Source organism: Sorex fumeus, unplaced genomic scaffold (assembly GCF_029834395.1).
Source record: "Sorex fumeus unplaced genomic scaffold, SorFum_2.1 ptg000051l, whole genome shotgun sequence".
Classification (NCBI taxonomy): Eukaryota; Metazoa; Chordata; class Mammalia; order Eulipotyphla; family Soricidae; genus Sorex; species Sorex fumeus.
The window spans coordinates 12,309,989-12,325,483 of record NW_026606108.1 but is presented as its reverse complement, the minus strand read 5'-3'; the positions used below and the strand labels follow the sequence as shown (position 1 = coordinate 12,325,483).

The 15,495-nt window shown below is 46.5% G+C and overlaps 1 protein-coding gene across 2 annotated transcripts in view; it reads right to left on the bottom strand.

Annotated features, from left to right (window-relative positions):
- SH3TC2 (SH3 domain and tetratricopeptide repeats 2) overlaps window positions 1–7,634 on the bottom strand; it is a 77,432-nt gene extending 69,798 nt beyond the window's left edge. For both annotated transcript variants that reach the window (XM_056124428.1, XM_056124429.1), the window contains exon 1: window positions 7,507–7,634. In XM_056124428.1, the coding sequence (XP_055980403.1) occupies window positions 7,507–7,558 (52 nt within the window). In that variant the 5' untranslated portion in view covers window positions 7,559–7,634. The remainder of the gene's footprint in view (window positions 1–7,506) is intronic.
- Window positions 7,635–15,495: the final 7,861 nt, after the last annotated feature.

The window sequence follows — 15,495 nt, the reverse complement described above, 5'->3', positions numbered from 1 at the left end:
AACCATATTTCTTTCAAACCAAATAAAATTTGAGCTAAAAAAATAAATTAGTAAGTGAAATAATAAACATTACATACTGAATAAGGGACAAATAAATAGATCAAGAGGACTCAACTCTTGGGGTTGGAGCAATAGCACAGAGGAGAGGGCATTTGCCTTGCATGCTGCTAACTGGGGTTCAATTCTCAGCATCCCATATGGTCCCCTGAGCACCACCAGGAGTAATTCATGAGTGAATGAGCCAGGAGTAACCCCTCTGCATCGCCGGGTGTGACCCAAAAATTAAAAAAAAAGAGGACTCAGCTCTTGACTGGCATATATTCACCAAATGAAAAAGCAGGAAATTTTATAAAAATAACTGTTAACAGAACTGAGGAAATAAATCAGTGACAACACAATAGTAATGAGAGACCTTAACAACTCATTTTTGTCATTGGACAGGTCATCCAGACCATTTGTTTCCATAAATAAGGAAACAAGAGTCCCAAATGAGTAATTTGAAGAACTGGAATTAATAGATAGGTACAGAATCTTCTAGCCATCAAAGACCAAATATACTTTATTCTTCAGTGTACATGGAATATTTTCCAATATAGATCACATGCTGGTAAACATATGAGTTTTCATTATGAGTTTTCATAATGACACAAAATTAGAAATTTTATCAAGCATCTTTTCATAGCACAGCGGGTAGGGCGTCTGCCTTGCACGCAGTCAACATGGCCGACCCGAGTTCGATTCCTCCGCCCCTCTCGGAGAGCCCGGCAAGCTACCGAGAGTATTCGATATGCCAGACACAGTAACAACAAAGTCTCCAATGGAGACGTTACTGGGCCCGCTCGAGCAAATCGATGATCAACGGGAGGGCCTTTACTTACTTTACTTTATCTTTTCAGACTACAATGTCATGAAGGTAGTAATTAACCATGAAAAGAAAATTGTGGGCCAGGTAATGCACTAGCCCTGCCCGCTGCTGACCTTGGGTCCATCTCTGACATACCCCTGTGGTCTTCTGAGCCACTTCAGGACTCATCCCTGAGCAAAGAGGCAGGAGTGAGTCCTGAACACAGTCAGTTATGACCCAACCCTCCCACCCCTCTACCTCCCCCAAGCCAAAAAAAAAGAAAGTTGGAAATTTCCAACATTTGGAAACCCAGCAACATACTGCTAAATAACCATTGGGCCAAAGATTAAATGAAAGAAGAAATAAAAAGATTGCTTAAAACAAACAAAAGAAGATGCAAATTATCAGAACTTATGGAATATAGAAAAATTAATTTTAAAGGGAGGGGAATTCATAGCAATATAGTCTTTTTTTTTTAGATTTTTATTAGTGAAACACCATGAGTTACAGTTGTAGATTTATAAATTTTCGTGCTTGGGTTTCAGTTATACAATGATCAAATACCCATCCCTCCACCAGTGCCCATTCTCCACCACCACTGATCCCAGTATCATGGAAATATAGTCTTAGGTCAAGAGCAAGTAAAAAATCTCAAATAAATAACCTAACCTCACATTTTAGATTTTTTTGGAGGGTGGGGCCACATCTGAAAATGATCAGGTATTAGGCCTGACTCTGCACTCAAGAATTATTCCCAACAGTACTCAGGACACCATATTGATGTCAGGGATTGACCCAGGTGGGCCACATGTAAGGCAAACATACTATCACTGCCATACTAGTACTCTGGCACAACTACCCTGACATTGTGAGAAACTAGGAAAAGAACAACAAGAGAATTCCAAATAGTAGAAGGAAGAAAATAATAAAAATTAAAGTAGACATCAATTACATAAAAAAAATATTTTAAACAAGGAGCTGGAGCTGTGGTACAGTGGGTAGAGTATTTACCTTGCGTGTTGCTGACCTGGGTTTGATCTGGGTCAAACAAGCAAGCTCGGGTTTGTTTAATTTTATTTAATTGATGATGTCAATTGATATCAAGGATTTGGGGGGGCATGATTCAACACTCATTCATGATAAAGAAATAAAATAATTCGATAAAATATAAACAGAAGAAACATTCCTCAAGATGGTAATAATCATGGGGCTAGAGTGATAGCACAGTGGGTAGGGCGTTTGCCTTACACACAGCCAACCCGGGTTCAATTCCCAGCATCCCCAGCACCAACAGGAGTAATTCCTGAATGCAGAGCCAGGAGTAAGCTCTGAGTATCACCAGGTGTGACCCAAAAGAAGCAAATAATAATAATAATAAAATTTTAATTAAAAAAAGATGGTAATAGTCATTTACAATAAACAGTCAACATTATATTCATGGTTAAAAAAGTGAAAGATGACTCAGCAAAATCTGAGTGCTGAAATGAGGTAAAGTGACACGCACGGTATTCTTTCAGTGACAGTATTGTGAACCACAGTACTTAAAAAGAAAATGAGAGAGAGAAAAGGAAGAAGAGGAGGAGGAGGAGGAGGAGGAGGAAAGGAAGAAGAAGAAGAGGAGGAGGAGGAGGAAGGAAGGAAGGAAGGAAGGAAGGAGGGAGGGAGCGAGGGAGGGAGGGAGGGAGGGATGACTGGATCCATATATCATACTACATGCAAAAGTTAATTCCAAGTGAATTAAAGACCTTGGATTAGACCATAATCCATAAAATACATTGAGGAAAACATAGTTGAGCAAAAGAAAATTATATGATCCAAAGTAAAAAGACACCGAATGTGGAAAATACTTGCATATAATACAACAGATAAAGAGTTAATATCCAAGATAACACATGATTATATATAAAGCACTCACAAAACTCAATAACAACCCCACCAAAAGTGGGGAAAGGAGATGAACAGAGAACATATGGGTGACCAATAAGCATTGCAAAATTATTCATTGTCCCTTTTTATCAGGAAACCAAAATGGCAATGAGAATTCATCTTATAGCAGTGACAATGTCATGTATCAAAACAACTGGAAACCACCAGTGTTGGTAGGAATGTGGTGGAAAAAAGAAACCGGGGTTGGGGCGTGAGGGGGAACCTCATTCACAGTTGGTAAGAAAGTTGTCTGGTTCGGCCACTATGGAACACAATATAGAGATTTCTCAAAAAAGAACAGAACTTTTATATGACCCAGCAAGCAAACCTGCCTCTGTTGCAGCACCTAGTAAAACATCAGAATATGAAAACAACCCAAAAGTTGAACAGTCGATGAATGGATTAAGGAGTGGTGGCATATATACACAATGGAATATTAGACAGCTATAAAAAGAGTTAAGATCACGCAGTTTCCCACTATTTGGATGGAATTGGAGGGAACCATTTTAAGAGAAGTAGTCAGAGGGAGAAGAACAAATACTTGACGACCATCCTTGGTAAAAGAGCAACAACAAAAAAAAGAGAATAAACAGTATGGAGTAAGGAAAAACCTTTGACCTTGGGTTACCAAACAGACTTTCAGGGAAGAAGTGGTGGGGGGTGGCAGTCAAAGGAAAGGAAGAGGGGGACTGGAAATAATCTACAGACAATGGCAGAGGGCCACAGGCAGTTCGGTGGTATGAGGGATAGTAACTTGTACATCAAAGCCATAAACATTAACTCCATTATAAACATGTTGCCTAAAGGATGACAATAATTAAAATGAGGAGGCAACTATTTCAGAAAACAGACAGTAGATGTGATTTATTTGGGGTGAGCACACCTGAAAGTGCTCAGGAATTACTCCTGGTTCAGTGCTCAGGAATTACTCTTGACGGTGCTCAGGGGATTAGATGGGCTATCGGGGATCAAACCCAGGTTGACCACATGCAAGGCACACACCCGTAGCTGCTGTACTATCCCTCCAGCCTCCTAGAAGTGATTTACGAGATCAGGGTCCACTAGTAATTTTGCTGTCCAGAAGTACTAAGGCCCAGACCAGAGAGGTGATTTCACCAGGGTCACACACAGCAAGTCGGCAAGAATCTTTCCCTGCCCTCTGAACTGTTGGAGAGCGTGTTGTCTCCACTACATTAACCTGACCTCAGAGCTCTGAGAAATCCAGTGTCTAGTCTAGGAAACATCCCACTCCCAGAAACTTGCCAGAAAAGAGAATCCACTCCCACCCCCATCACTGTCTCTCCATCAGCCCCACACTCCACCACCCACAGCTCCAAGGAGAAAATGATGCAGAAAACGATCCATTTCCCTGCATGTTTTTTTTTCTCCACCCAGGTACTTCCCCTTCTCTAACCTGATGGGCATATCACCAGAGTTATTATGACGGAAGTCCATATTGTCCTTGCTGGGATAAATGCCAAATTAGAGCCACAGCTCCATCTGTCTGAGGAGGTGGGTCTCAGATAATAATGCTGAGGGGGGAACAACTGTATAAAGACACTTTGTCTAAGATAAGGAGCTCCAAAATAAATTCTCTGCAATGATTATGAGTACATAAATATGTAATAGAAGAACAAAAGCCCTGAATTCATGAAAGTGATTAACTGTGGAGCTGGAGAAAGGGAAACGAATTACTGGGAGACAAGATCTGAAATGTTTTATTTCTTGAAAAACTGTGAGAGAGGAACATAGAAGTCCAGGAACTAGTATGGGATAAAAGAGAAACAGGCTGAAATTGGGTGGGTCATAAGTTCTCTATGATCGGAACATTCCAAATACTTCCTCATTTTTTTAAGTTCAGTTACAAAGCATCATTGCCTATTGTCAGCATGTGCCCTCAATCTTCTGTTATTATACTGATGATTCATATTTACAAAAAGATTGGAAATCACAAACTCCTACAGCCGAGGTAGACAAGTGTATCTTTCCCACAGCCTCTGGGTGAAAAGGTAAGTGCCAAATTTCAAGAAAAAAATCAAGATAAAGGGGAAGCTCTGGAAACTTTTAGACCGCTCAACTTTGACGTGGCTACCTGGTGGTCCAAAGTGAGCGGTGATAGGTTTGCTGACCATAGCGAGAATCTCCAAAGGTTCAAGCAGCAGAGAGAATGGCAGCAGACCAGAAACCCGCCCTGCGACCATGTGCGAGCAGAAGATTAATGTAAGCCAACGAGAAACATCCCAGGAAACACACGCTGTCAGCAGGACCCATGTGTGAGAAAACAACTAACCCGGGGTCCTCGGAGCCAACATTTGGTACTTGCCACATCCTCATCAGCCAGCTGGGCTCTGGCAATCTGGAGCCTTCTCCTTTTCTGCCTGCCTTGTGCCTCAGAACTGTCAGTCCTTGCCATGCACCACCATGTAAGCAGACACTGAGCAGACACAGCTGGAGCCACATGATCAAACTCCTACCCCAGAGGAGCAAACTCCTATCCATGACAGCCTGGTAGCAGCGCCTATGCGCAATGAAACAGTCACAGTTGCTGAAGGCTTGTCAAGACAGACTCCACGTTGTCTTATCCAATTTAACCCCTACTGTCACTTAAAAAAACATCCCCAATTCCACCATTAGGTCCAGCGGACATCCAGGTTCAACTGAGGTGGGAGAGCATAAGAATTCAATGTCTTCCATTATGTCTCTCCAGAATGTGTCTCACACTTGGTTCCATTTCTCTAGGACAAAGAGGGAAACCTAGAAGAGGATAATTATATCAGCAGGCCTCAGACCCACCACACCCATACCGACCTCCCTAAGGAAAGTTTCTGACAAGTGCAGAGGAGAAGGGTGGGGTCCCAGAGGGAGGACAGTACAGGAAAGGACTCAGCAAGAAATAAATAGAAGGCTGATGGGGAGAGCATGTGTATCCAGCATGCCAGCCCTCTAGTAATGGTAAAACAAGAAAAAGCCAAACGAACCAACCAATTGAGTGAAAGAGGGGCTGGAGGGGAGTGAGGGGAAAAGGGTCCTTAAATATTGCTTGGTTGTTTATTTTGCAGGCTGCAGAATTCTGGCTTGCTTAAAGTCTTAAGATAAAGTCAGGGTGTGGAGCAGAAGCAGAAGCTGACTCTGGGGGGCAGAGGCCCTGTGACAGCCCCACTGACTGAGTCGATACCTTCTCATTGTTCAGAGAGGGAGCATGACATCTGAGGGTCATCGAATGTGATTAACATGCCTAACAGTGATTGTGTTAATTTGCTAAGGGCCAGGAGGCTTTCAAGAATTATGAATGAAAAGTTCCCTCACTCCCCCCTACTCCAGTGCTCCGTCCAACCCCCACTAACCCCACAAAGGAAGCTATGATTATGCCTCAAGATCAAGAGATCTTATTTCAAACACAGAAGGGTTAAGTGAATTGTTCAATACAAGGAAAGAAATAGATCACACCCATTGGAGGTGACGTGTCCTGCCTTAGTGGAGGTAAACTGAGTCTGCTCAAGAAACCTGGTAAATCTGGCTTACAGACCCATGATCCTTCATGGTTTCCCCACATCCTGGCCATATCTGCTCCCAGGGAAGACAATGACAGCAGGGCTTGGTGGGGAAATCTAGAAGCTCATAAACCCCAACAACTGGAGAAGTGAAGTGTTCACTGCTGGAGGTCAGGTCAAAGGCAGTGTTGGGTTTGCTCGTAATTTTAGGGCCAGACACACCTTTTGAGGGAGGGGGAGATGCTCAGACACCCAGACTGGGTAGTCGAGCAGAAGAAGAATACAGCTGCTTCCGGTTCATTGTCAGGACTCCTAGTACCTTCACATTGTTTGTCATGAAAGGTCTGTGTCTGAAAGTAAATAGGCTTTCCCTAGTGGTCAGTTCTCCTGTCACCCCTAACTCCCAGTCCCAGGAACTGTACCAGAGCATCAAAAACCCTGAGAAAAAAACCTCTCCTAACACCCAACGAAGCCTCCCCACTTTTCCTCTCCTCCACTCATTCTGTAAATGGCATTTGTCACGCCATAGGGCCCACCTTGTTCTGCTCTGCAATCAAGGAAGGTGCTTGCATGGGGTTACGTGCTTGTTAGCTCATCATGGCCCCTGGCTTGTTTGCCAGGGACGTCCCAGCTTCAATACTGACTGGCATCCTGAGAACCCCCAGTCCTCGGCGAATGACAGGCTTCATCATTTGAAGTGGACTCCCAGGCAACTTGACAGCAATGCCTCCAGGCAATAACTCTATATGGCCTCCTCTAGACACACCTCCCACCTCCTCCCACCCCCCCAGATCACACTGCCCAAGGAAGGTAGGAAGCAGGAAACTGCCTGTTTTTCTCCAGTTAACAGTAACTGACGAAAATAGGGTTGATTGTCTGAAGCCAAGTTCATGACCACCCATGGGCTGCAAAGGAACTCAGTGTCTGAGCGTGCTTCCTGCCAGAGGGCATCTTGGGAAGAAAGGAAGGAAGCGCTTAGTCACACCCTGAGAGTGGCAGCCAACAGCAGCCTTGATCCCAACAAGCTCCAACTCTTTTACTTTAGGAAAAGTAAATGCTTCCCAGACTTCACTCCTTTCTTACAAAGCCAGAAAGACAAACACGAAACTTGGGAGGGGAAAGAGGCGGTCAGAAAGTCCAACCATCTCCCCATCTCTGGCAGCTGCCCCAGCCCAGCAAGTCCCTGAGCAATCGCTGGCCATCAGGGCCAAGCCACAGCCCAGGGCTCGTCCCCAGAAAACTCACCTGAGCCCAAGGACAGACTCGGCTCCCCAGGGATGCAGAAGCAGCCACCCATGTATGCACCATCCTCCCAGGAGAGGCCCCTGGGAACTCCAGGCAGAGAGCACAGGGAGGAGACAGCTTCCCAAGGGTGTCCCTCCTCCCGCCTCCTCCCTGTCACACGAAGGACCAAGGCCGACTCAATGCACAATACAGCCTTTGATATCCTGCTGCAGCAGGAGCCCAGGGAGGGTGGGAGGGGCAGGCCAGCACGCAGTTCCCCATAGTCCTGCACTGTCAGGCCCTGTGCGCGGGAGCAAGGCTCCTCCCTGCCTCTGCAGATTGCTTCATGCCTATCAGGCCGCGGCACATTCCTCACATTCTAGGAATAAGATACACGGTTCGCTTCTTGTGGGGGTGGCCGGGGCGAGGAAAGAGGCAGAGAATCAAGGCAGCTGTTCTCGCCCCTCCCTCAGTGACCTGCCTCAAACCCACTCCCTTGCCCTTGAGAGGGCTTGTCCACCCTTTCCCAAAAACAATTCCTTGGCTTCTGGGTGTAACAGGAGCTGTGGTGGAGCATCTCACGCCAAGTCCCTGGGAAGCAATGAAGCAGGTCCTCGTGCTGAAGTGCAGACCCCCCGTTGGTGGTTTCCCAGGTCAGGAAGTCAGTTGCCTTGCGGTCTGCTAGATTCGTACAGGTGAGAGGATGCAGAGCCCAAAATATCAAGGTGGCAAGTGTGCCCAGGACAAGTCAGGCCAGAACAACACTTATTTCCATTTGGGCAAGGCAAAAGCACTTGGCAAAGGTGGTGAATTTCTGAGTTTCAGAAGCCCCCGACCCATCCCTCACCCTGGGGTTCTCCCAAAGGAAACAGAGAAAATATGGCAGAGGGTCAACAAGGTTGGACAGCAGCTCAGCCAGTCTCATAAACAAGCTCCACACTCACTGATTGCTAGTTATTTTCCTCAATGCTGAGAGCAAAGGGCTTTGAGGAGCTGTCCCATGAGGCAGGAGGTGTGGGTTGAGGGACAGTTGCCTGGAAGCTGGACTTGGCATGGTTATAAGTGGCCACTACAGGCAACAGCTCAGCCCCAGGACACAGGCATGGGCAGGCCTCTGACACTATGAACAGACAGAGGGTCACTCTAAGGATCAGAATAGAGGCTGAAGGTTGGGTAGCGGGGTAGTGTGGCTGCCCCTAATTTCCACAGCAAGGGTCAGTTGTGCTTTGCCAGCTCATACACTGAAGGTCATCCTAAGGGATGACCAATGTCTGTAAAGAACCTGGTCTCAGAAGTTTCTATCCAAAATACACACTAGAATACCTGAGGTGCAATTTTTGTTTTAATCACTTCATAAGGCTCACACACCCCAATCAGGGTAAAACCTATCCAGCTACAGAAATAGAAGCTGAGGTGGGTGAAAAAAACTGCGTCTCCAATTCAGCAAACAAATACAGTGATATGAAGGCCCCCAGCTGTGGGTCAGTTAAGTGGACATAGTATCTACCATTTGTCCCTCTATTCATTTTTCTGATTCATTAAACACCTGTTGTAGTCATTGTCATGGTTACAGGGACAAATGTCACAAAATTAGCGGCTAAAAACCACAGAAATGTTCTGGAGATCATCTGTCCAAAATCTTGTTTATTCAGCTCAAGTAAAAGTATTCACTGAGTCTCTGAAATATGGAGACATGCTCCCTTCTTAGACTTTAGAGAACAATCTTTTCCACCACTTTCTGCTGGTGGGGGTAACCGGCATTCCTTAGCTTGTGGCCACACCTCTCCCATCCCAGGGAACAGGGTCTGGACCAGGACTTTGTACATACCAGCTTGGTCCCAGAGGATGGACTCATCGTTCTGAGGCCTGACTTTGCTTTCACTGTTCATTCACTTGTCTGTTACTACGGGCCGGACTTTCCCATGCCCACCTTCTCATAGATTATCGTCACAGCTTTGTAAGTGAAACAGCTACTGAAAAAGTTGCATTCTGTCCAAGGTAGAATGTTAGTTGCAAGAATTGAGGCAGATCTAATCAATTCCACTGCCCAGAGCTTCAATAGTCTGTTTTGAAACTCTTCCCCAGACTACAGTGAAAAGGGATTAGGCCCCCCACCCCAACTTCTTGTCCTGAACCCTCTGTAACTAGCTGACCACCTCTGGAAGCTACAGGAGAGGAGAGTTGGGTGGAGCTGATTGTGCTGGACTGCTCTGATCCCAAGGCTACTGTGTAAGGTGCTTTCCCAGGCTCCGTGTCCCAAGCATAGCGTGTCAAGATGAAGTAGGATATGTTCTACTTCAAGATAAGGATAAGGGTTTTTTTGAAAGCCAGTGCACCCAGCCTTAGGTGCTCGTGAGAATCTGACAGTGATCCAGCTTCCACCTGGCACACATGTTCCAGCTTCTTATTTCCCCCTGATTTCACTGCACATTTTCCTTATGCAGGTGCAAGACAAAGGTCAGAAATTGTGAATAATAGAGCAGGGAATGTTCATCAGCAAAGCTGATAAGCAAAGCTCGTGCCTTACAAGTTTGATGTCCAGCACTACACAAACAAGAAAAGAGAAATTGTAAATGATAAAGAGCAGCTGATGGAAAGAGCTCCAGGCCATCCATCATCAATGGCATCAGAGAGCTGGCAAGACACTCATTTTGGCAAAGCTAAAATTAAGAGTCCATTCTAGATAAAGGCATTTCTCCTCTTGAGATGGAGGAATCCAGAACTATTCCATGTCTGGATAGTCAGAGTGTTACCCAGAACAAAGAACTTCCTAGACAGATACAGTAGCAGGTGTAAAGGCCCTGAGGCTGCAGCCTGTATGGTTGGAGTCTAGTGTGGCAAGGTCAAAATCAAGATGTCTAAGGAAGCAGCAGAGGACCAAGCAGCATAGGGTCATGGACAGGCATCACAGGTCTTTGGGCTTATATGGCGAAAACTAGAAGCCTCTGAAAATTGAAGCAGGCAGACCAGTACATAGAGAAGACTGGGGAGTGGAGGTGGGAGCATGGTAATGAATTCTTCAGACGTAATAAAACCACTATCGCTGAGGCTGTTAAAAACTCAACTTCACCTGCCATAGAGGCAGGCTGCGGTTGAGGGTTCTGGGGGGTGTTGGGAAGGAAACTGGGGACACTGGTGTTGGGAAATGTACACTGGTGGAGGGATGTGTGTTGGAACACTGTATGACTGAAACCTAATTATGAGGGGCTTTGTAAGAGTCTATCCCACAGTGATTCAATTAAAAAAGAAAATGTAAAAAAAGTGGATTTCCAAAGTGACCCCCAAAATATTATATATACATATATATGTATATATACATATGTATGTATATACCTCACCTTGTAAGCACAGGAACTAAGGACTGATCAGACCTTTATCTGGCACCAGCATAGATCCAGAGTAGGCTAGACCCAACTCAGTGTAGGTTCAGCAGGAACAAAGGCCAGGAAAGGACTATCAAAGAAGACCATCAGCTACTCCCAACTCTACCTCTTCACAACCACTTTAGCAACACTCTTACCCAGGCAGAAAGCCATACGTGGGCAACTTGGGACAAACCCTATAAAAGCCCACATAAACAAAGGAAGCATGAGCATATGGGGCCAGAGCCCATGTGCTACCTGTGACTAGGTGTTGCTGCCAAACACACATGATACCTGAGCACATGTGTCACCTGCATCTCCCCTCTTGAGATGTGGACTTTCATACTTTAACACTAGGGTGTATACTGGAGCCCTCTCCCCTCTGGAGAAACCCACATTCTCTCTCTTGAGTACATCTCGTTCTCTTTCGCTCTTGTGCTCTCTCTCGCTCTCTCATTCTCACTCTAGCTCATTCACTTGATCTCTCTCTCTCTTTCTCTCTCTTTCTCTCTCTCTCTCTCTCTCACACACACACACACATACACACACACACCCCTTTTCCTCAAAACTTCCAAATAAAATCTGTTCTACTTCACTACTCATCTCCTTCTGAAATTCTTTATTTTTTTCATTCCTCTTCAAATGTGTATTAGTACACCAAATCTGCCACTGAGAGCCACTAAGACTCCCTCTGCCCTTACTACCACCCCCATTCACTTCCTCTTACAGCAATCTCGATTCTACAGTTAGAATCTATCTAAGGATTTTCTGTGGTTGGACTTTGTTTCCTTGCTTTGACTGTTTATTATTTTTAATTTTTAAATTTTTTAATTCTATTTTCATAAAGTTTTTCACAGTAATTGATTACATTCAATATTTCAACACCAGTTCCACTACCATTACAACTTCCCACCAGCAACATTATTTTGCATTGCTTGTTATGAATAGTATGAAATGTATGTAAGGGTCTATCTCACAGTGATTCAACAAAAATTAAAAAAATAATAATATGTAGGGGCTGGAGTCATAGCACAGCAGGTAGGGCGTTTGCCTTGCACGCGGCCAACCCGGGTTCGATTCTCAGCATCCCATATGGTCCCCTGAGCTATCGCGAGGAGTAATTCCTGAGTGCAGAGCCAGGAGCAACCCCTGTGCATTGCCAGGTGTGACCTCTAAAAGGCCAAAAAAAAATAAATAAATAAAATAGTACGTATGAGATGTCCATGGTCATGGGCTCCTGGAATTCTAAACTTTTAAATAATTGGGACCCAGAGACATCTCTGCAGTGAGCTGCTCTGTTCTGAGATTCATTTGTGAGTCTCTGGATCATGACCATTAATGCGCATAAATGGCACTCGAAGGCAGTTTGTGGGTGTGACAGCCAGGACCCCGGAAGGGTGGGGAGGTGGGAAGGAGCAGCCCATTCCTGGCTCCTGGAGGCCTGGAGTTTTCAGTCACTTGTCCCACATACCTGGATTTTTCAGCAGATTCATTCTCTTGTGTGGGGGTCTTGGGATGAGACTGTGAAGACTGGCCATTATGGTGGTGGTGATCGGGTTCTGGAGGTTTGACGCTACCGGTGTTCATTTGGAGCAAGCAGAGACACACGGCTGCTCCCATCTGAGATGCCTCGGTGAAATCAGCCTGGCGCAAGTTCAGAGATGTTTCTGCAGGTTGCTGCTCTGTTCCAAGATTCATTTGTGAGTCTCCTTCTGAAATTATTTTCTGTGAGGAAAGGCAAGAACCTGAAAGACCTGGGGAGAGTTTAGGACTGACTTTTCTCTCTCCTGCAAGGAGGTGGATAGAGTGAATCGGGAGAGTCCCTTCTCAAGGATGCTGATTCTCTCGTCACCACTTCACATGAAGACCCGCAGGCTGATGCCAAGGGGTTAAAATATTGTCAAGGCTGCTCCTGAGAAAATAAACTACGCTGGGATTCTGGCTACGCAGCAATCAGAGCATCAGGGATGGAGATAATGGTGTCTAAACTGGTTGGTGAGAAGAGCTTAGTTTAGACATAGATCTGACTGAAGAATATTTTGGCTAAAGTTCTCCAGAGACACAGAATCAATAGGACCTAGGTGTGACCAGATGGAGATGGAGACCCTATAGTCCCAGCCACATTGATAGCAGGAGCAAGCTTGGGAACTGTCACTGTGCTGAGATAAGCAATGGGACTGACACTGCAGGAGCCACTGGCAGAAACTTGACTTGAATTAGTATGTTTGTTATTCTTCTGGGGTTTTTGCTCTGATTTGGGTTTGGTTTTGGTTTCTGGGCCACACCCAGCTGTGCTCAGGGCTTGCTATGGGTGGTGCAGGGATCAAATTAGGGTCAGCTGGTATAAGGCCTTCTCTCTCTCTCTCTCTCTCTCTCTCTCTCTCTCTCTCTCTCTCTCTCTCTCTCTCTCTCTCTCTGCTTCAGAAACTTCAGCCTCTTAACCTGTACTTTGCTGGTGATTTACCAAACATCATTTATGGGTCTTTCATAACATGAAAGCTGTATGTTGTTTTGTTTTGTTTTGAAAGCTGTATTTGAAGGATCCAGGAAAACTCATCACAGATGGGGCTCGGCTCTCATTACCTGCTCACGGGAGAGTCCACAGAGGCAAGACACAGGAGTCCAAGGCTGAGGGAGCGGCTGCTGCACTACAAAGCCGCTCCCAGCCCCTCTGCAGGGCCAAAGGCTCCATCAGAGGGTGGGGCCTGTCTTCCCACAGGGTCCAACCTGCCAGCCAGGGGAGAGGTGCCTGCAGGGACGCCCCCAATTCAGTCCTGCCCAGGGTCAGCTCAGCAGCAGGCAGAGCTGGGCAGTCACCACCTGGGGCTCTGCTGTCCCCCTGCCTGCATGACAACCAGCCCCCCCCCCCACACACACACACACCTCCCCCCCAACACACAGGAGCCTCCCCTGGAGGGTCAGCAGGAAAGTGCTGAGGGGTCCGTCTCTTCCCCTCTGCCAACCTTGTTTTAAAGGTCTCCAGGATGGAGTCATTGAATCCCCATTCTGAAGGCAACTTCTGGAAAAAAAATCTTGGTGAAAACTGACCAGCCCACAGGCCTGGAAACTCTCACCAAACCTGCTAACCTGCTAACACAGGTCAGCTCATGCTTGAAAGTGTGTGTGTGTGTGTGTGTGTGTGTGTGTGTGTGTGTGTGTGTGTGTGAACCCAGGCAGACACTCCCCACCACTCCCAGGGAAAGGAATGTCTCCTCAGCTCAGTTTATCTTTCAGGGAAATTTGGGTCTTTGGGCATCCCCCAGTTGATGAAGGGAGAGGACGGGGTGTGACCTTCCACCCGCACAGGTCCCTCAGGGGTCTTTCCAGGACACTGGCCTGGGCACCAGGGCGCTGGCATCGCGGGAGAACCAGAGCTGGCTGGGGGCCACATTAGGGCTGTGTTGGCTCTGTGAGGTCAGTGCGCGGTGAGAGGGGGCAGCAGGTGTGGGCACAGCCGGGAGAGGCCCTGGGACAGTGGGACCCAACCACAGAGCCACCTGCTGAGCTGAGGCAGGTCCTGTTTGTGCACGATTGAGCCCGATGGCTCTGAAGGCGCAGGTGGGTCCATCACAGATGACCCCCCGATGAGCTGGACTGGGGGACGCAGAGATGAAGGGACCCTCCCTGCCCTCCTAGTCAGAAAGCAAGGGGTCAGGAAGGTCAGCAGTATGGTGCAACTTTCTTCATGGACTCTGTATGATCACAAGTACTTCAGCTGAAACTTGTCATAGCTGGAACTGTCAGAGTGACAGTTCTCCTTCAGGAGACCCCTTGTTATTACAAGAAGAGATTTTTTTTTATTGAAACACCATGAGATACAGTTATAAAACTTTCATGTTTGAGTTTTGTACAATGATCAAACACCCATCCCTCCACCAGTACACATTCCCCACCACCAATATTCCCAGTATATTCCCCCCTCCCAACTTTCTTACCATCCCCCTGCCTCTATGGCAAACAATTTCCCCCATACTCTCGCTCTACTTTTGGACATTATGTTTGTGATATAGATACAGAGAGGCTACCACATTTGGTCCTTTATCTACTTTCAGCACACATCTTCCATCCCAAACGATTCCTCCAACCATCATTGACTTACTGATCCCCTCTCTATCCCAGCTGCCCTCTCCCCCAGCTCATGAGGCAAGCACAAGAAGAGAATTTAGAAGAACTGGGGTGACGAAGGTGTAGAGTGCTCAGCCATAAGCACTGTATGTCCGGGATGCCCTGGGACAATAACCGGGGGTACCTGGTTGTCTTCCAGGCCCCTACATTCCACCTGCTTTGAGGGATGCTCCTGCCCTGATGTCCTGGATGACAAGAGGTCTCCATTCCAGACACAATGTTGTGGTATCTTGGATGGAAAAAAAAAATCAGCAACCAAGTCAGGAAGTATCCATCCTACAGGAAGGATGCTTCCTGTAACTTAGCTTGTTTCCGTAACTGGGGTCCTTCAGGAGACCCCTGCCCACTCTGACAGCCTCCACGCACCACCTTCATGGTGCCAGTCCGCGAGGAGCCAACTCGCAGGATCAGCTTCAAGGACAATGGCTTGGAAGCAGTGACTCCATCTCCTGTTCCTCCCAGCCACATCCTTGCCACCCTCCACTGCTCACTGCCCCCAGCAGAATGAAGCCCTGCTGTTGCT